The 21,938-nt window shown below is 41.0% G+C and overlaps 1 protein-coding gene across 2 annotated transcripts in view; it reads right to left on the reverse strand.

Moving 5' to 3' along the window:
* The window catches only part of BLMH (bleomycin hydrolase), a 52,394-nt gene that overhangs the window by 6,230 nt on the left and 24,226 nt on the right, over positions 1-21,938 (reverse strand). The window contains exons 7-12 of one of the 2 annotated variants that reach the window (XM_040641098.1): positions 16,162-16,317; positions 15,100-15,258; positions 14,873-14,940; positions 13,328-13,445; positions 10,649-10,718; positions 160-490 (exon numbers count right to left, since the gene is read on the reverse strand). In XM_040641098.1, coding sequence (XP_040497032.1) covers positions 468-490; positions 10,649-10,718; positions 13,328-13,445; positions 14,873-14,940; positions 15,100-15,258; positions 16,162-16,317 — 594 coding nt within the window. In that variant the 3' untranslated portion in view covers positions 160-467. Of the gene's footprint in view, positions 1-159; positions 491-10,648; positions 10,719-13,327; positions 13,446-14,872; positions 14,941-15,099; positions 15,259-16,161; positions 16,318-21,938 lie in introns of those variants that run through there. The other variant, XM_040641097.1, reaches the window with a different exon arrangement.

Genomic DNA, 21,938 nt, shown 5'->3' on the forward strand with positions numbered 1-21,938 from the left:
TTCTCTTTATATGCTTTCTTATAATTTGATTTTGGGATATCGTGATTTTATTATTTATTAAAAGAATCATACGTTAGGAAGCAAAACGAAACAAAAGCATACCCATAAATCTGCAGGGAGCCCCATTTCACAATGCAATTTCACATCCGCTCTCCTTGTTTTGATTTTAATCCTGCAACAACACTACAAGGCAGGAAGGGTTGGTACGCATTGTCTAAAGTCATGTAGCCCGTATTCAAACCTAGGTCTTAAATGCGGTCTTTTCCACGGGGCTCCGCTTCCTCCTACAGAGCGCTCAGAGACTTGGCAGCTACGGCCGAGGCAACAAGTCACAGCGCGTAATCTGGTTCAGGCACCCGGTTGGCACCAACTCCACCTGCTCACACATTCCACATGGAAGGTCATGCCAGGTGCCCAGTTTTGTATCTTTAAATCAAAGAGATGTCACGTGTTCCGGGTGCATGTATTTAGAAGACAGAGACAGGCTGGGCTGGATGTTAAAAAAAGAGAAAGGGAACCAAAAGCACCATTTATGAGACAGACATTGGACAGTGATCTGAGAAGAGGCTTCTTTTTCCTCCAGAGTAAACCCCAAAGTCTGGCTGTATGGTGGGGACACATTCATGTTCTTGAACCTTTCGCTGATAAGAGATACTCTTTTTTTTTTTTTTTAATATTTTATTTATTTATTTGACAGAGAGAGAGACAGCCAGCGAGAGAGGGAACACAAGCAGGGGGAGTGGGAGAGGAAGAAGCAGGCTCATAGCGGAGGAGCCTGATGTGGGGCTCGATCCCATGACGCCGGGACCACGCTTGGAGCTGAAGGCAGACGCTTAACCACTGTGCCACCCAGGCGCCCCTGATAAGAGATACTCTTAAAGCTTGATATTACCTGTGCCTTTTTAACAGAAACAAAAGCTAGAGAACTTACAGAGTGAAAAATACGGTAGGGAAAGAGGGTTGTTTTGGTTTATGGGTTGTATTTTTTTTTAAACCATCAAATCACAACCAAGTTCAGTGAGCAGAAGCATGTGCTTCTGAGGAAGCGTCCTCTGCTAAGGAGCCCAGAAGAAGCCCATCTGCCTCCGTGCTGAGGAGAGAAGGCAACGTGCCAACTGTTGAGATTTCTCCTGTCCCTGGACCAGTAAGCACGAGCCAGACAAGCCTGAGAACACACACAGTTCCGGCCAGGTCTCTAACAATGGACAGGAGAGGAAAGATCCAGATGTCATCCAACGGCCTATTTCCCTGCTGAAACTCAAATGACTTCTCTCTGACCCCCAAACTGTCACTACTCCTGTTTCAGAAGCTCGCACTATTTCTTGGCCTCCTTCCTCGGACCTGCCTGAAGCCTGCTGCACGTGCCAAGAGCTACCTTCTTTTCAGCCACCTTTGCTCTGGCTGGCCTCCCACTTCCTTTCCAAAAACGTCACGACCTTTCCTAAAACTCCACTCCCTCTTGAGGACTCACTGAGGCGCCTTCACAGTTCCAATCACTCACCATCTACCTTGCAACTTCACTATTTTGCACTTGTTCTTGTGTTTATGTTTTACTTACTCGTTCTTATAATAAATTGCAAATACTATATACGGAGCAAGATTTACGAGCTCAGCTGTCCCAGCTTCACTCCTCCTGTCTCCTCACTGCACCCAGCACTGGAAGGGTTAGTCCTGCTGCCGGTGGTAGAAGAGCACAGCTGGGCTTCCAATCTCTTTCTAAAACCTGCCCCAAAGCCTTTTCCCTTGACTCATTTTCTGACTACCTGGCTGCAGCACGACTCACCAGGTTCTCCCTGACGCCACGCAGGCCCCTGACTTCTTGCTAACCCCTCCCCGACCTCAGCTTCAGTGTCGTCCTAGCGTCTCCCCATGGAGGGGCCTCTCCAGTTCTTCCTCTTTCTCTGTCATCTGCCTTCTTGGAGAAATCGTCTTTTCTTTTCCCTGGCTGGGTCTACTTACCCTGCATCTTACAGTCTGAGGAGCACACCACGAATGCCACTTCTGTCACATCACAGCCCTCTGCAAGTCCCCTTCCCGGGTCCCTGGTGAGTAAGTATAAATTCCTTGGAGGGTCCGACATTCATTCCACCACGCTCTGTGCACGGTCCCCTGCATCCCATCTATAAATGGGAGGTGATGCTATTGCTAATGGTTTTTCCTCAGCACTGGGTTTATTCACCGCCGCTGCTTTCTCTCCTGAAACTAAGCCCGCATGACGAGCCATCCACCCGGTAAACCGGTGATGCAGCACAATGGTCACCCTACGATCCTGAATTCTTAGAGATCTGAAACTGGAGGTGTGGGCAAGTGACACAGCCCTCCTCTAGAAGAGAACGCTTAAGGGGCCTTCTCGTTCTGCCTTCACTTGTCCACAGGTAACAACAACGGGAACGACGACAGCTGATATTCTCGAGCACTTCTTAGAAATGCCTGGCACGGTTCTCACAACAACCCTACGAGGGACGTACAATTACTACCCCTATTTTATAGATCAGGGACGTACAGGTTTTGTGGTTAAATACCACGACCAAGGTCATACAGCCAACAGGTGGGACTGCCGGGACCCAGGTGGTCTGGCTCCAGATCCCGTGCTTCCCCTTTATCCTTCTCAAACCAGTGCAAATACATCCTGGAGACAGGAGGGTTGCAAACAGTAGATCCTCTCCACAGGAGAAAGCCAATACCCGCACAAAACTCTACGCGAACGTGAGGAGATCTGTCCCTGAAACTGAGGCCCGGTTCCAGGTCAAAAGGAGCTAGTCTGCCACAGTTTGTCCCCTCTCACAAACGGTAGCCTTTCCTAGTCACACACTTTGGTAAGGAAGCAGCAGTCAACCTGAGAGCTCACGCTTGCGCTGGTCCACTCCTATGCACTATTTTTTAGCCTGAGTCATGCGGGCTCTTTGGTTAATAATGATGGAGGACGAGAAGTCCCTCTGAAAGAACTCTGAAACTCAGAGTTGGTAACAGCAGCACTTTTCCCAAGCTGGTAGAGACATGAAAACCCTGAGGTGACATAACAAATTTGTACCTTGCCCCTTTCCAGGAAGTCAGAAGCCTCTGGTTTTAGCTCATATAATTTTCTCTAATTTCAGTACATTCAGCTCAATATTATCTATAATATGCATTATTTGTGCTAGAATTACAAAACTGAATCTCAGATCTGCAAATACTACATTATCTTTTATAGGTAATATACATTTTTAGGGAAGCTGTCTCTGTCAAATTAAGAAACCTGAATCCTAGGGAGCCTGGGTGGCTCACGGCTCAGGTGGTTAAGTGTCCCACTCTTGGTTTTGGCTCAGGTCATGATCTCATGGGTCGTGGGATCAAGCCTTGCGACAGGCTTGGGGAGTGCGCCTGCGAGTCTCTCCCTTTGCCCCTCCCCCAACTTGCATGTGTGCACTCTCTCTCTCTCTCAAATACTCTTAAAAAAAAAAAAGAAATCTGAATCCCAGTTCTCTCTCTGACACAGTGCAATCCAAGTAAGTCAAAACCTCTCAATAAGTTTTAGTTTTTTCACATACAACACGGGTATAATCACCCATGCTCATATCCGGAGTTACTCTACCTCGATGCCATGAGGAAAAATAAATACAAACACATCAGCAAATTTTGAATTCTTATAAAGATAATATGAACTATACATACTGAGTACGTCTGACAGAAATATGGAATACTCATAAACTCTCCAGAGTTATGTTGCAGCGACAGTTTGAAAAATGCTTTCACACATTATTTCACTGGATGGCTATGCACAAACAGTAGGCCCTCATAGGGAAACAGAAATTATCCACATTACTGATAGAGAGATGTGAAAGTCTAAAGAGTTAAATTACTGTCCAGGATCTATAATCAAGAAAGTAGCTGATCTCCTGGTTCCACAATATACATTAGATGAAGGATGTGATGACTTTTTTGCCTAGCTTTGGACATACTGTCTCCAAAATCATATGGGATAGTTTGGCTGGTAAGGCTAGTTTTCAGGAAGCAGCAGAAGTCCAGATATAATCTGAATCAGCCATATAAATTTCTTCCCAGATTAATCTCTAATATGCCAAAGTCTCTTTGATGGAAATCAAGACACTCTCTTTTAGGAAGAAGTCTGGAAACTTCACTAAAATGAAATAAGGAACAGAAAGGCTATTTGTAAGAAAAGATGAAGAATGTGGGTTAAAAACAATTTTAAATGTTCATGTATTTAAAAGGCACAAAAGCAATTTGAAAAATGAAAACTAATTTTGGTTCAAAATAAAAACTAAGAGAGACAAAATTTTTCAAAGAAGTATTTTCTGGGACACCTGGCTGGCTCAGTTGTTATAGCATGCAACTCTTATTCTTGGGGTTGTGAGTTCAAGCCCCACATTGGGTGTAGAGATTACTTAAAAAAATAAAATCTTAAAAAAAAATTTTTTTTCTTTCAGTGACCACTGCAGATTTAGAAAATAATACCCTCCCTACCCTCACTTAAAGGTTATATTATCTAGCATTTAAGAAACTAGACTAAATGAACATGAAGAACTTTGTTATAATTCCATGTTTAGAGTTCTGCTATACCAGACTTTAAAACTAGAATACATCTCATGATTAAGTGAACCAATCATAAGGAAGTAAAGTTCCATAATAAGATTGGTTCATTAGGAAGACCATCCAAGAATTAATTTATTGACTATCAGAAACACTTTGTTATATGCATGCCAGAATTTGATAATTATTGAAGCTGGGTGATGGGCACATGGGAGTTCCTTGATACACTCTGTTTACTTTATATATGCTTGAAATTATCCATGATAGAAAGTTAAGGGAAAAAAAAAACATAAAGCAGCATGGACACAATAATTCTGGGAAAAAATAGGTGGTTAGAGTTTTTTACTTGCCCAACTCACAATGTGCTATATTTGAACGTAAACCTTCACCAGATACTCCCTCCCTCCCTCCTTCTTCAGATTTCTGGCTATAAGTGGTGCTCCACAAGCCCTTCTCCTGGCATGGGACATTTATATGAGGTCTCCAGATCCTTCGTAGTTCTACGTGTTCCCTCCACCACTAGTTTCTGATCACCAAAGAATGCACTAGATGCTACTAGAACAGAGAAGCTGAGAGGAAGCACAGTTTCGTGGTTAAGAAAACAGGCTCTAGTGTCAGACTGTCTGGATTATAATTCTGGTTCCATCACCTATTAGCTAGATGACCTGCCAGTTGTTTTGGCTGAAAGAGTATGCTCTTTTCAAGTGAATTTCTGATGAAGAGAGAGAAGCACTAAAGGTTATTTCCTCTATTTTAAATTCTTAAATGTTTTACAAACTATTTTACTCTAACAAGCCTACCAACTTTTCAAAATCAAAGACAATGTAACAAGTCCCAAGGTCTGTTCCCTCATCCAGTTGTGAAATCCATTTTTTAAAAGATTGTTATTTTTTTTAAAGCAGTCTCTGCATCTAATGTGGGGCTTAAACTCACAACCCCGAGATCAAGAGTCAGAGCTCTTATTGACTGAATCAGCCAGGCGCCCCTCCATTTCTGATATGATCCATAACTGTACAAAATGTACAGCCAAGTATTTTAAGAAGCAGGTGAAAAAAGAAAGCCACGTTGTTCATACAACATGTTAGATATGCATCCAATTTTCAGTCCAGCTGACTAAGAATACTTGAATTCACCAACAGAAAGTAACCCAATGGGCCCAGTAAGACAAGAATTAATTTCTCCTTCTATGTCTCTTGGGGTCAGAAGGTACTTTTGTCCATTTTGGTAAACAAAGGTTATTCGATTTACTTAGTCATCTCTGTGCAAGAAAGGCCATGAACATGACCAATGGAATGCGGAAGACCAGAGCCAGGACTGGGCAGAGGGCAAGGGCTGCATGCCTAAGTATCTCTGCTGTGTTTATATCTAGCTTGTATTATCAACACAGCGCTCTCAGGAACCATCAATCTTAACAGGCAAAAGTCCCAAAGAGAAGAGTAACAAACCGTTAACAATGTTATCTACAGAAACAAAATCCCAGCAATGCTGCTTGAGATTGTTTTGTCCCCTGAGAGAGCACAAACAGAGGTTCCGCCTCGTGCATGCTGGCCAGTGCCCACCAGGATGACTGACAGGAGGGCCTCGCTGCGGCGAACACACGTCGTTAGCATAATAACATACTACATGTACTCTCCTAAGGTCAGGCCAAGAGTGCTAATTAAGTTAGATCATGTTTTCTTTCCTTCCTTCCTGTTAAGTAAAAAGGAACATTGCTAAGGGGCGCCTGGGTGGCTCAGTCAGTTAAGCGTCAAACTCTTGATTTTGGCTCAAGTCATGATCTCAGGGTCATGAGATCGAGCCCCAAGGCCCACGTTGGGCTCCATGCTGGATGTGAAGCTTGCTTCACATTCTCTCTCCCTCTCCCTTTGCCCCTCCCCACCAAAATATTACTAAGACATACATGAAAATAATTTATTTTGGCTTTGAATGAACTATTCCCTACCCCCACTCGGCTCATAGCTTTCAGTTCTCTACTGAAATGCTTTGCTCAGTTAGTCAAGAACAACGAAAAAGTTAGTTTAATCTTAACCAGATAGCTGAAGATTTCACCAAGAAGGATTACAGGCAGATCACAGGAATCAAGACCTCAGCTCTCTCAACATAAAGGTATTAGTAAATCAGCAAAAACAAAACTTTTATTGAGTAGTAGTAAAGAAGTACAGTTGAATGGGAAAAAAATTAACAAAGTGGTCCAGAATCCTCTTTAAGAGTAGGTATTTAGGGGTGCGCCTTGGTGGCACAGTTGGTTAAGCTTCTGACTCTTGGTTTCAGCTGGGGTCGTGACCTTGGGGTTGCGGGACTGAGCCCCACGTCAGCTCTGCGCTTGGCACAGAATCTGCTTGGGAGTTTCTCTCCCTCTCCCTCTCCCTCTGCCCTTCCTCCCTGCTCTCTTGAGCTCTCGAATTCTCTAATAAATAAATCTAAAACAAAAAAAGAGTAGGTATTTAGGTTCAAAGTAATAAAGACAGTAACTCACACTACACAGAACAGGATCTGCCTGACTTAATATTAATACGCATTTATTCTCTCCTAAATGGATATCACCACATACTGTAAACCCTGAGAGCTGTTTTTCTTTCTTTTTTGTAATGCGAGTGCCTGACTTAAGCTTTGATTGCCAAGGCACCCACTGCAAAGATGGCTATCTCAAAAAACACATTGCCAGCCATATGACTAGATAAAGAGCCAGGCCACCTCCCCGCCAGAGGCCCCTTTGTTTTAGAGATCCTAGGTGATTTTGATAACTGATCATTTAGGCCACTTGCTTCTTCTCTTCCCACACTTTAAGCTCCAGCTCTTATGTTTTAAAATCACCAATAAGCAGTGAACCTGTGAAACCCTAATCTTCCACCCTCAACTCCCTTTAAAGAGAATTCCAGGGACGTGCATGCTGTCTACCTGCAACTTCAATGCGTGGCCCCAGGTGAGCTGTGTAATTTCCAGGTTCAGGAAGCAGTAAATCCTCATTTTTTCTAAGATTCCTGATGGTTATTGCTGAAGGGCATCTTGCAATCAGAATAAAAACCACAAGGGCTGGTCAAGCCACAACACTGGTTACTGACAGGCCAAAAAAACAACAAAAACCACACTATGAATCTATAAACTGAGTGACTGTTAGGGATGTAAAAACATCACAGACGCAAGCCAACAGATCCAGGCTCATCTAAACCGTAACTGTAGTCCTTTTCCTAAACACTAACATTTACAATAACAAACCCAAATTACAGGGACCAAATCAGACCAAAAACGAAACAGAAGCTACAGAGGTTCATCTAAAGCAATCTCTTTATGTTTTAAAATGTTAAAAATTGCAAATCCTTCCAATTCAAGACAAGTTATTCCTTTGGATTCATATCTTAACTACTGCCAATTTGCAGATGTAACTAAATCATGAGTTATCGTAATCTTTCTGTTAGGTTTGTTAAGGTTCCTACCCTTCTCCAATTGATCCCAATGTGTATTTGTCTTAAAATAAAATTCATCATATAAGGAATCACCAATTAAAAAATATACTGCACTTTAATTCATCACAGTTAACTTATTAACAAGCACCCCACAACCACAGAACAACTGCAGAAATCACAGAAGGGGCACACCCAACTGAGATGAACAGAAATGCACTAGCAGTGCTTGTATCTGTTTACATAGAAACAGTGAGCGCCCGAGTTTCATGGCAGATCCGAGGGATGGTCAGCCAAAATTCACCAAGGATCACATCATGGGGAGATGGAAAGACTTAGAACAACAAATTAAATGGCTTCCAGGTTTTGGCCTGTGCTGCTGAATCACAGCATACTCAAGTCAAGTTCAAAACTCGGGACTCTGAGGGCTTCCGAGCGGAGGGGGGTGGGGGAATGGGCTGGGCTGGTGATGGGTAGTAAGGAGGGCACGTATTGCATGGTGCACTGGGCGTTATACGCAACTAATGACTCATGGAACTTTACATCAAAAACCAGGGATGTACTGTATGGTGACTAACATGATATAATTAAAAAAAAAGAAAAAAAAAGAAACAACAGAGATGATTAAAAAAAAAAAAAAATGGTACTCCAAAAAGCAAACCTCTGGCAAACTGATCTTTTAAAGAAGAAGTGAACGCACCAATTTAAAATGGCACATTGAATTCGGGTTGAAAACTTATAAGAGAATACCACGTAGAGGACTTAGAGTACTGACCAATACATGTGAGACCACAAAGCGGAAAACAAACTCAGGTTAACAGACTCTTGTGAGACCGTAGTTTTCAAATATAAATGACCGATGTCCCATCTGCTCACCTCCAAACCTGCACGCCCCTCCTCCTCCACCTCTTACCCCTGGAAATCCTAGGGCTCTGACAAACACAGTTGGGAAATCACTATCTAAACAGGCAACAGGCAAAGAGTTCCTAAGATCTCTATTTTCTTTTTCTTCTTTAGTAAGGAAATTTCTGGCTGATTCCTGGTTGGTGGTGGGATGAGTGCTGAAGTCTGGTTCCAAATGTTGAGGTATCTCTCACTGGATTCCCTACCTACTTCTTCTCAGTCTTCTGGCTAGTCTACGAAGCTGTGGTTATTGCATTTTTCCTAGCCAGAACCCACCGGCTAAACGTCAGAACACGGACTCTGGTAAAGGGCTGCTACAAAATACCACGACACACGTGCGGGTACCTGCTCGCTCGCCCAATACTCTACGGTGGTTGCCACTCTGGGGTTGAAACCCTAAAAATTAAAGCATAAACACACCTTAGGGGCACCTGGATGGCTCAGTCGGTTAAGTGTCTGCCTTAGGCCCAGGTCATGATCCCGGACTCCTAGGATCCAGCCCCACGTCAGGCTCCCTACTCAGCAGGCTCCCTACTCCCTCTGCCTTTCCCCTGTTCCTTTTCTCTCTCTCTCAACTAAATAAATAAATCTTAAAAAAACAAAAAACCCCTTAACAGGCTTTTATCTACTATGAAAGCTGTCTTTAAAAAGTATGGTCTCAAGGGGCGCCTGGGTGGCTCAGTCGTTAAGCATCTGCCTTCAGCTCAGGGCGTGATCCCAGCATTCTGGGATCGAGCCCCACATCAGGCTCCTCCGCTGGGAGCCTGCTTCTTCCTCTCTCACTCCCCCTGTTTGTGTTCCCTCTCTCGCTGGCTGTCTCTATCTCTGTCAAATAAATAAATAAAATCTTTAAAAATAAAATAAAATAAAATAAAATAAAATAAAACAAAATAAAATAAATAAAAAGTATGGTCTCAAAAATTTGCAAGAATGTGGGGCACCTGGGTGCTCAGTCGGTTAAGCATCTGCCTTTAGCTCAGATCATGATCCCAGGGTCCTGGGATGGAGCTTGGCGTTGGGCTCCCTGCTCAGTGGGGAGCCTGCTTCTCCCTCTCCCTCTGCCCCTCCCCACTGCTCCTGTGCTCGCACAAGCTCTCTCTCAATCTGAAATAAATAAATACGATTTTAAGAAAAATTTGCAAGAATATACCCTATGCTGTTCATCGATGGTGATCTCTGGATGATAGGATTACTTTAAATTTTTATTTTCTTCATTTTGCTTATATATATGTATATATATATTTTACTTTTCTATAACTCATATATTACCTGTTAGCTTTTGGCTCAATTATAATAATTTCCTTATGACTTCTGCCTGGGTTTTGATTTGTCAGAACAGAACAGTTCTAAACGGTAACCAGAGCATTCCTCTGCTATTTGGACTTCACAGCTTCTAAGGAGACTCCAATAAATGCCTAAGGGTTCTTGCCAATGCCCTTCTCCCACTCGGAAGGTTCTGACTTTCTAGAGAGTTAGTGCAGTAGATGAAAATACACCAAATGCTATATAGCAAGCGTCCTGGCAAAGGGAACTCAGCCTTCTCACTGGTCAAGTGGTTCTGGTACAAAGAGGTCTAGTAGGGTCGGCAAGGTTTGGAATGAACGCCAGCACATACTGGTCTCAGAATCAGCTGTGGGTTCAGGCACAACGTGCTGGTCACAGGGATCATGGAGGCAAACTAGATCCTCAGATTTTCTGTAGAACAGTTTAGCTAAGGGACTAATAACTGAAAAACGCTCCACGCTGGGGCAGCTTAGGAGGCAGAGAGTAGCGCAGACTCCAGTCACCCTGAGTTAGTATTAGCAGACTAAGCTCACCTTTGTGGCCGTGATCTTCGCCCCATGAATTCTCCACTCTCCATTTCACAAACGTACCATCCTGATCGTCCTGCAAAAGAGTGGGTAACAGTGTACAGTGTGAAGCAGGTCCTCCTGCTGAGGCGTTGTATAACCGTAGCTCTTCTTCAGCCACTCAGAAGAAACAGCCATGATACACACCATCAGGGCCATATACTCCCTCCGGTAACTAAAGGGATACTCTAACAGAAGTGAGCTTTAACTCTCTTGGGAGTAAAGGTGCAATATACCTAACAAAACAACAAATACTATTTTCTCCTTTACATTATATTCTATACCAAAAATAAGCATACTAAATTGCTACTTGGCTGACAAAATGAAATATTAAATTACCAAAAGTGGTGAACACCATCTGAAGCCAGGGACCCTTGCTTTAAATCAGTCAGCATTCTCTGTAAAGGGTTCCCACTGTATTCATTTTAGAAATGACTCTAAGACCTGGCCAGAGTTTTAAAAACAAAACAAACACATTCTCATCACACTGCCTGATCTTCTACGTAGTAGCACCGAGTAACGATACTCTCCAAACGTGCACTTTTACTGATTCAGTTACACAAATACTGAACTTAATACAACAGAGACTGAATGGCAAAGCAAAAGTAAAAAGACTATTTTCATAAAACAAAATCCAGACAGTTCTACTGTTCTTCTTGTATCTTCATGAATAAAATAAACTCAATTATAACCTTCTTAAGGGACAATGACACTTACGGTAATCTTCATTTATAACCCCTACTACAGTAACGCAGAGAGGAACAAGAGGAGGCTCCATCTGGGAAGACTTTTTTCTTTTACATTTACCCAGGGCATTTGCTGATGTCAAAACAACTCAAATCTCTGAGAAGAGACTTGGCTCCTAATGATTTCATCTGTCAACTCCCACTTGCATACAACTGCGGGAATCTCATCTACGTGGAATCTGACTAGAACTTCTCTTGGCAGTTTTCCTAGATCTCAGTAATTTCCAGTCTCAGAAACAGCCAACAATCAAACCAACAAGTTTCACACACCCTTATCTGTACTACCTCTTAATCTTGGAACCAGGTACCTTCAAAACCACAAAATTAAACTATACATCCTGGAGCTAGCCTATCAGATGTCTGTTTTGGTTTTCTACTCCCCCCTCATTGTAGTACATTTTTACTTTCCTTTTAAATATCACTGTTAGAATCTATACCACCCTAAGGTCAATTACTAATAATGAGTTTGCAAATGTTTCCTCTCCTTTACCAATGAATTCCTGCATGACCTAGACAGATCTGTTCTCTGTGTCGTCTACAAATATGGAATAATACCTCCATCACAGGGATTCCAAGAAATCAGCAACCAAGGAAGAATATCCCAGAATAGAGCTACTAGCATTTATCTTTGCATAATCATTCAAATGCAGTGCAAATTAGTATGGTAGTCAAAAACTCAAATTGGAGGGAAGAGAGAGATTTCAATATAGGATTCCAGTTATGATAATATAAACTCTGCTTTATACTATTAGCATATAAAGTAGCTCCATTTCTCTGAGGAAAAAAAATGGCATGTTAATAACCCACACCAATCAGAGAATGGAAGTTCCAGAGAAAATGACACAGTATGTATTATTTTTATCTCTGAAAATGAGGAATATAACAAAGATGAAAAATGATTAAAAAAAAAAAAAACCAACGGAACCTCTCCTGGAAATTATAGGTTTTTCATTTATTTTTGTTTTTTAATAATTCTCTAAATAATTTAAAAGTTTAACTTAAGGAGCGTTTTTTATAAATCCTGCAATATAGCAGGTCCAAACATATAAATATAAACCACTTAGTATTTTATTCTAAGTATTTTAGTATTTTATTTACTTTAGTATTTTGTTCTTTTTTAAATAGTATTTTATGAAAAGTTCCTTCTAACTTTGCTTCTAATGTCAAGGTAGTTATTCTGTGACTTTCTTTCCAGTAATTAGGCTAGAAAAAGAACTTTTTTTTTTATGGTGGTAAAGAATTAAAGTAGTTTTAAGTCTTTTCTTCTATGATCCCTGAGCACAGGAGTGAAATATACACTCTACAGCCTAGAAATGGGGAAGCTTATTTGTGAAAGGTAAAATTTCAGTTACTGTTTCCAACAATGGGTTCTAGAAATAGTGATACTACGATTCAGAGTATTTCATAGGAAATTCGAAATACTTTATATCCAATTTCCTGAATAGCTCCGTATAAATCCAGTAATGGGCAATGAGTCCACAGATTACTGTTACGTTTTGCTGCAGAAGAATCTGAACGACCAATGAAAAGAAGGTAAGTCTGAAAACATATGTCATCAAGACAGGAACACTTTCAGGGACTATTTAAATTCCTTATACGTAGACGTTATCTTCTCCCCCAGGTTCTCTCGTTGACCTCTCTTCACATGAAGAACTTCCAAAGTCACAGAAAAGCTGTTATTCCTTACTCCCTTCTGACCCAAATTCTGCTCCTCATGGGAAGTTTTTATTTTATTACCTCTGAGCATGCAGCCAAGCCTCAAGTGATGTGAGTACAAAGTCTTGCTTGGAAGCTAACTTTTAACAGAAATCATACAAATGAAGCTCTGTTGGGTAACAGTCTACAGGAGAATGTAGGCCCATCTGTGCAAACACTGCAGTAAGCATGCTGAGGGTCATACCTTCTCTGAGACAGCAGTGAAGGTCATGGCGTGGGTCATAAGGGACTCGCCAAAAGTCAACCTCTCGGCTTTATTCATGTTCTTCAAGGAGACACCAAACACCAACTCATGATCATAGCTGTAGAAAGAATGGTAGTACAGAATAAGGACAGTGTACTCAAGCGGGAAAACGCTTCTGGTTGTAAAGGAACATAAAAGAAACTGAAGAAGGTCCACAGTTCCAAATAAATGTGGGCTGGAGCTCTTCAGAGATTACGGTACACGTGCAGAATCTGGTGTCTCAATGGCATTCCATTCTCTACGTGCCACAAGCGTACTGAGGAAAATATGAAGTAATTAAACAAATTCCCCATCTCAAAGGCTGACAAGATGAGTTTGTAATGGTCAATTTGGCAAGAAAATCTTTAAAAAAATCTTTTGAAGTAACTTCTTTAAAAAATGGTCTCTTCTGGGGCGCCTGGGTGGCTCAGTCAGTTAAGCATTGACTCTTGATTTCGGCTCAGGTCATGATCTCAGGGCCATGAGATTGAGCCCTGCATGGCGCTGGTGCTCGGTGTGGAGCCTGCTTAAGATTCTCTCTCTCCCTCCGCCCTTCCCTACCCCTCCCTCTCAAAAAAAAAAGTCTCTTCTGAGCTGAACCACCCAGTTCAGAACCACCCAGTATGTGAACTCATTTAGACCACTACTGATGGTGAAATTTAAATAAATAATGTCAAAAATATTGGAGAATATCAGGGCGCCTGGATGGCTCAGTCGTTAAGCGTCTGCCTTCGGCTCAGGTCATGATCCCAGGGTCCTCCCTGCTCAGGGGGAAGCCTGCTTCTTCCTCTCCCACTCCCCCTGCTTGTGTTCCCTCTCTCACTGTCTCTCTCTCTGTCAAATAAATAAAATCTTAAAAAAAAAATATTGGAGAACATTGTCAAAGTTAAAAAAAATCATGAATTCTTTTAGCAGATTTCTCTTCTCTGTTCTTAACTATTTACTCCTTATAAGTAACAATAAGAAACCGTAAAATTTAGGGCTTATTTTAATAGTCAAGGAATTTTGTATGATTTAGTTAGCAAATGAACCTTCCCTGCCATAAACAACCAGGAGGCATGCTTTAAAGTACACATGTGAATTAGTCCTAGTAGGCATAAAGACAAAATACATGAGGCGTCAAAGTAAGAGTAGTAGTTAAGAAGGATAAAATAGCAAATAAAAAGTGTGGAAAACCTTTCATTACATCTCAAATGTAATGAGCAGATTTATACAGTAACCAATTCTTTTTTTAAAGTGCTTTTCTTGTATAGGACGGCTTTTTAGGAACACGCAACAATTTCAACTTAAATATGAAGTTTGATCCTGACTTCCCAGGTTAGAGCACAAACGTTACGTGGAGTTTACGCTATGAGTCCTCGAACGCTACAAGATGGAAAGAGAGAGATCCACCCTCAGGTCAGCCTTAATTTTCAGGTGAACCTCAGCTGAGTCATTTCACACCAACAGCGCACTCCAACAGCAACAGCCCACGGGCGATTTTCTATTTTAACTTCTTGTACTCACACATTCATGTCACTGAGGCCTAGCTTGCCACTGAAGTGTTTTCCAACATCACAGCCAAACCACACAGCCTAGAGTTGGAGGAAAGAGGAAAAAAGAAAGTCAACATAAATCCTGTCTTCCTATTACACCAAACAAGTGGGGAGGAGGTTTTAGTATATGTGCTGCCGAAGCGAGCACCGGGGAGGAGGTTTTAACCCCACTGGGGAAGACACGGAAATGATACCAACCTCTCCATCTTTGATGGAGGCAGCGACCATCTTTTTCAAGAAGTCAATGGGCTGGTTGTTATACAGAGTTTTTCTCCCGCCAACCATATTGCTTAAGTAGTCCACTGTGTAAACTCTGTTGTACTTGTGCTGCGGCCGAGGGTCATTCACTAAACAAATCTATTGAGATTAAGAACGTGTTGATTAGAACATAAAACAAGGAACATCAAATAAGGCTTCACCTATCCTCTAAATTTATATGTGGCCATCACACTCATCACACCTCTGCCTGCAAGAAAAAAACATTACAAATACCTTGCTAAATAACAAAGAAACAAAAGGTGGCAAAGTCATGTGAAGAGGGCTTCTTGCATAGTCTACTTAGTGCAAGGGACACCCCATGGGAGTTGCATCTATTTGTTTTTCCTACTGGCAAGAACTGCCCCAAAACTAATTCTGAAGAATTGTATGCACTGCATAAGGAAAGATGGAGATCCCATCACTATCAGACTCCTGCTCTCAAGTTACAAGACAGGCTCAGCTCCTGGCAACACAGCAACCAAGCTGAGATTCCGCTCCTAAAACAAAGCCGCTTGCTTATAAGATGGTCAAAATGCCAAGGAAGTAAGAGGCTCTGGTCATCTTGCTAGACTGGTGGAGAAGACCCGAAGAGAGCAAGAAAAACTAGGATGCGACAGCGCTCCTTTCCATAAGAAAGTCCCCAGTGAGGCCCATGGTAAAGAGATGCTCTGAACTCATGGTGAAAACACCTAATCACCTTTTATTGTCTTGCACCTGAAATTGATTCGGGGCCCAAATCAGGGGAGCGTGTGTGAACTAAACTGACTGCTAGCCTATAGCTGGAAAAGTCCCCGAAGAGGAGCACTGAGGAAAGGTGACAGATCCTCAGACGACCAACTCTATCATTAGGTACATAAAATACCTCAGAGGAAAGGAGAACAAAGTTTGTTCAGTGTCCAGTTTGATGACTATGCACGTTAACCCAAGAATCTTAGACCCTTCCTTGTAGTCAACAGGTATTTGAAAGGAAGTAGCCAGTGGTTGCCAGTGCCAATCGCCAACCTTATTTTCCATATTGAAGAGTGGCTTGACATGTTCCCTGTAAAACTCCAACGGTGTTATGGGGCCAATCTTCTGATAATTTTTATCTTTGTCTCGATACTCCCAGGTGAATGTCTCTGGTGGATTACCCAAACAAATGCACACCACTCGGAATATCTGGAAGAAAGAAGGAGGACAAATGAGCAATGACTAGGGAAAAGTGTTATTTTTTACTTCTTTGTTTTCCTCAAGCTTGACAAACACTAGGAATCAGCAGCTAATTCAGGCCAGAAGTTTCACAGGAAATATAACATTGCTCCAAAAATTTGAAGGCTGATGTCCAGGATTTGATCAGTTGACTTGTGAGTTCATAAACACTCTGAACAATATTCTGAAATGTTAATATTTAGTACTTAATATTTGCCCTGCAAATTAAACTTCTCTAGCCAAGAAACCACTCACCACTGAGACCCAACAAGACCTGGGTTGCTGCTCTGCTGATTATATTTCAAATGACAAATAATGGCGCATATTATAAACGGATTTCCTTCCCTTTAGGCATCTAGGTTTTCCTTTGTGACAGGGGTCTCCACTCATAGAAAAGACAACTTTTCAGTTGGAGCTCGGATGATAATGCCTATTAGAAGTATTATTAGAACAAGAATAACTTCTAGGGGAAGGTATCATTTTTTGGGTTATAAGACCCTACCATAGCTTCTAATGATGTCACACCTTCAAGTTAGCATCGTTACAATTCAAGGATATATATTTTGTATTATTTTCATCTTAAAAAAAAACAAAAATAGAAGCATTGAGAAATACCTTTTATAAGGTCACAAAATGGAAAAACTTCCTCTGCTATATCAAATTTGCTCTATCTTTTAAAAATATAACATAAGCCTCTTCTTTCTCCACTCCACAGTACCCACTCTGACCCAATTTCATCTCTTATTACCTGCATTATTTGTATTACACATTTGTACACTCTGTAACATTCAAGAGAAATGGATCTTGTATTTACTTAGTGTGCCTCTTTCATGCTAGATACTACATATCTGTTGGGTTCTCTTAATTCTCATAACACTCACCCAAGGTATAATTCCCCCTCCCTTTTTTCCCCCCAAGAGATTGAGACAAATTAAGTAAGCTACTTAAGGTCACGTAGCCAATAAGTGCCAGAACCATGATCTGAACTAAGGCCATATGTTGTTTAAAAAAAAAAAAAAAAAGTATTGCTGTATGGGCCCAGGGTTTAAGAAAAGGGAACATTTACTGAATGTCTACTGTGTTGTACCAAAATCTTTGAATACCACCTCTCTGAATCTTCTCAGCAAAAGTAGATGTTATTCCTGTTTTACAGATAAGGAAACCAACATTCAAGTAAATAAATAACTCGACTGAAGTTAGAAAATTAATAAATGATAGAATTAGGATTTGAACTCAGATCTGATTTCAGCGCTGTTTCCATACCACCATGAATCAAGCATTTATCACTGTAACTTTCTGGGTTTCATATAACTTATCTCCTCCAAAAAGACCATAAACTTCTTCAGGCTAAGGACCAGGTCATGGCTACGTTGTCTCTCCCAGAGCACACAGCACTGTATCCGATCTAGATGTAACAGCTGACCTGAACACTGTTCCATTTTCCACATCATCAGAGGATGGATCATTTTAGAAGCACCAGTTTCTTCAAGTCATGTCCCTGGTCAAGATGCCATAATGCTTCCTTATTACCTCCTACAACAAATCTAAACTCCAGAACCTGATTATTCTCACTTTTTTACTAAGACATAACATATATTCAGTAAGTACGTAAAGTGTTTTAATCTGAAATATACATCTCTATTCAACTTTTCACATACATGCATACACACGTAACTACCACTTAGATTAATATACAGAACATTTCCGGGGCTCCAGAGGCTCCGTGGATCCTCTGTAATCAATAACCCACACCTCCCCCAAGGTAACTACCATTTTGATTTATAGAACCATTGATTAATTTTGTCTGTTCTTTAACTTCATGTAAATGGACTCGTACAGCATATTCTCTTTGGCTGTGTAGTATTCCCTGTGTGAAGAGATTACAGTTTATCTACTCTCCTGTTGATGAGCCATATGAGTTGTTTGCAGTTTGGGGTTATTATGAATAAAACTGCTAAGGACATTTTTATCTACATAGTTCTCAAAGGGGTTGAAGGAATTTACATACTCGCCAGTATGAGAAGAAAAAAAGTAAGAAATGAGCCTTTCCCAGTTTTTAAAGGCTCCCTGTAACTTCACCAAACCTTATTTCCCATCACAGACCCCATACTCCAGTCAGGCTTGTCTGTGTCTCTCTTTACTGTCCACTGAATGCATTCAGTTCACTATCACCTTCATAATTTTGCCGTCTCCTCTGTTCCTGAGATCCCAATCCTATTCCCATACTTTACAGCTCAGTGTAGGATACCCCTCCCCCAGAAACTTTTCACCAATTAATTATTCCAGCTCACACTAACTGTTCCCTTCTCTGAACACTTCTGGCATAAAAATTTAACATTTGATTCCATAGAGCCATTTATGTTTCTCTAAGGTCTCCTCCTCCAACAAGATTTAATCAGTAGGGACAGTACCTAGGTCTTAGACATATCCCAACAAGCCCTAGAAGAACCACATTAAAAACAGTTTTCTTAAATTGGAAGTTCTTCTCCAGTGACTGGTGTGAAATTTGAATTTAGGAGTTCAAACCGGGCTTCTGCTCTCTTTAAAAACTTTCTGATGGTTGAGGCTTTACTCACAGGTTTAGGCAATGTTTTCCTACACTCCAACATCCAGAACTTGGTGGTAGTTAAGTCAAACACACCAGCTCCAGTCCATTTCTGACAAACAGACCATGGATTCACACCTGCCACAAGCTGACTATACAAGTAAATCATCATTTATCGATTCCACTTATAACTAACGACAGTTCTCTCTCTTTTTCCTCTAGTTAAGGGAAGAACAATGGCTCCCAAAGTAACACTGTTATTTTCTCATTTCACAGACTAGAAACGTATACTTCAGAAAATTCTCTATTGGGATGAAGTAAATCTCCAAACTTTGTCCTTCTAAATTTTAAGGTGTACTAAATATGTATAAGATTGGGGTAGCCAAACATACCTATGTTGCAGAGTCATTCTTGGAAGCAGTGGAGCTATTTTATTTTTAAAATAATGTCCTACTAATTCTATGGGCTCTTTCCATCCCTATGGTCTCAACCAAGGAAGAGGACATATCTCAGAGGATGGCCTGTGTCAGATCCCAAAGGTACCCTAAAAGCAGGCAAAAGGGAAAGCTCAGAGGATAAAACAAGCTACAGCCTATAAGAAACACCTCTCTTTCCCCTCTTCTCCTTGGACCACCTACTCTGGAGAATTCTATTGTCCCTAAACTGACAGAACCTACATTCTCCCCTCACTTTAGCATCCTTTCCCTTCAGAAATATCTGCTCTTGCCTTTGTTCTAGAGAAATCACCAGATAATCTATGCCTCTCCCATCCCCATCTACCACTTTCACTCCGAAAGACCACTTAAGAAGCTTAGTTCTGGATACTCCTGAGCTATACTTGAGTGGCTGATTTCAGAAGCCAGAACTTTCTCCAGATTGACCTAGAGGGAAATTTATTAGATACCCCAGTCCCTATCTGACTTCCTCATTCATCAGGGAACACACACACAAGATCTCCTAATTCTCAGACTGCATTTGTATTTCATCATCAAAAACTGAAATTACTATGTTTTTACTTCTCTTCATCATCCCCACTGCATTCCAGGCCTCAAAAAGCCTTGGGACAGATTAGAACTTGACACCACAGTTCAAACTTATGCTCTGAACCAAAGCCAGAAAATGAAGAACAGGACTGCCTATGACAGTAGGCCAATAATTAAGGATAAAGAGCTTAATTCACAGGTTATTACAGAAGACAGAGCATGATTCTACTATCTTGACGGAAGCAGATTAACCAACAGAAGAGGTTATGCTTGCCTTTCATTTTGTTATGTTCTGTTTTCCAAGAGAGAATGTTCCTTTACTGGTATATACTACAAGGGCCTGAACAGTTGGCCCTTAAACCACCACTCCCTTAATGCTCTATCATTCTCAGGCTGGTTTCTAACACCAAAGAGGCAGGGCATCATATTAGCAACTGTAATTGGGCTACTCTAACCATGGATTAATTAGCTGTTTGGGACTCACATGGACTAGAGAATCATTTGTATTTGCTCAGCACCAAGGTCACAAATGGCAACCTTAGGAATCTGTCATCACGAGGAGGACACAGTCACTGGTAAGTATGCTCAAGACAATGACAATGAAAGTGTACATTTAGAATACGCTTAGATGAGGAAGGTTTTATAAACTTAAATCATGTGTATTTTTTTAAGTTTTTATCTTAACTCCAGTTAGCATAGTGTTATATTAGTTTCAGGTGTACAATATAGTGATTCAGCACTTCCATACGTTCTTCTGCGCGCATCATGACAAGCGCAGTCCTTAATCCCCGTCACCTATTTCACCCATCCCCCTCCCCTCTGGTAACCATCACATTGTTAAATGATGTGTACTACCAACTAGTATTTGTCACGTGTGTATGGCCATAGATCAGTGAGACCATTTTGCTCAATTCTCAATCAACCAAGGGTAGTTTATCCAGCTCTGCCAGGCAGTGGCCAAAAAAGGGAAAGGCGAGGGCCAGGCCTAGTGAGGATTAAGACAACTAGGTGAATTTTTGTTTACTTTTAAACACATTTTAAATATAAATATAAATGTTTTACACTATAATTTACATAGTACCTTATTGTCCATTTGGCTCTATCTAAAGAAAAAATGTTAAATCATTTCCTCCTTCTCCCCAAAAATGCATTAGTGGAAATTCATTTTTACTATCTAAATATATTCTATGGTGAATCCTTTTGCAAGACAAATGCTTAGTCATGCATGTTTTATAAATATGAATTTTTATTAAAGATGCCTATAAGGCGTGAATGAGGATAAGAATGACATCTCTTTCTCTTGAATTTTAGTAAAACTATAATTTCAGACATGTTGCTTTGTTTTATATTGTTTACCATGATTATAAATTATTCAAAGTCATTCACATTTAGGTCAGTGTGTTAACACTCTGGAAAGAATATTTGGTTCCAAGCCAACTAATGATAGTTAAATGAGCTCGAACTTGAAAAAAAATGTCCAAAGTACAATCTCCAGAGTCCCTGACACTATATCTGCTTGATAAGAGGCCCTGCTGTTCTAAAATAGCTGGTCTCTCTCTGCTCTCAAAGGTACAAAGCTGATGAGCTTTGGGCAGCAGCCAAGTCTGCTCTCCGGTGGTCAGCCTGAGAGTGTCACCTGCTTCTCACAAGGTGCACTTGGTGTTCAGGACACAAGGAAGATACCAGACATTGAACACAAGTCATTACACACAACTGAATAAAGTAAGACTATAACCATATTCCTCAGAATATAAGCCCATGTGAAAAACCACAACTGGTCCATTTAGGGAAATATATTTGCGATTTGAATTGAAATTACCCTCTCCCCATCCTGGCACTCCTCTCTCTCCTTTATTTTTCTCCATAGTACTTACCTTCTGGCATATTATACTTTTTATATATTTTATTCATCTCTCTATATTAGAAAGTAACCTATATGCAGGCAGGGAATCCTGTCTGTATTGTTCACTGCTAAATCCCTAATGCCTAGTGAGACAGTACCAGGTACATGTGTTAAAGAAATATTTACTGGATGAGATGACTCATAACTGTGATTTTAGATT

Source organism: Ursus maritimus, unplaced genomic scaffold (assembly GCF_017311325.1).
Source record: "Ursus maritimus isolate PB19 unplaced genomic scaffold, ASM1731132v1 scaffold_24, whole genome shotgun sequence".
In the NCBI taxonomy this organism is placed as follows: Eukaryota; Metazoa; Chordata; class Mammalia; order Carnivora; family Ursidae; genus Ursus; species Ursus maritimus.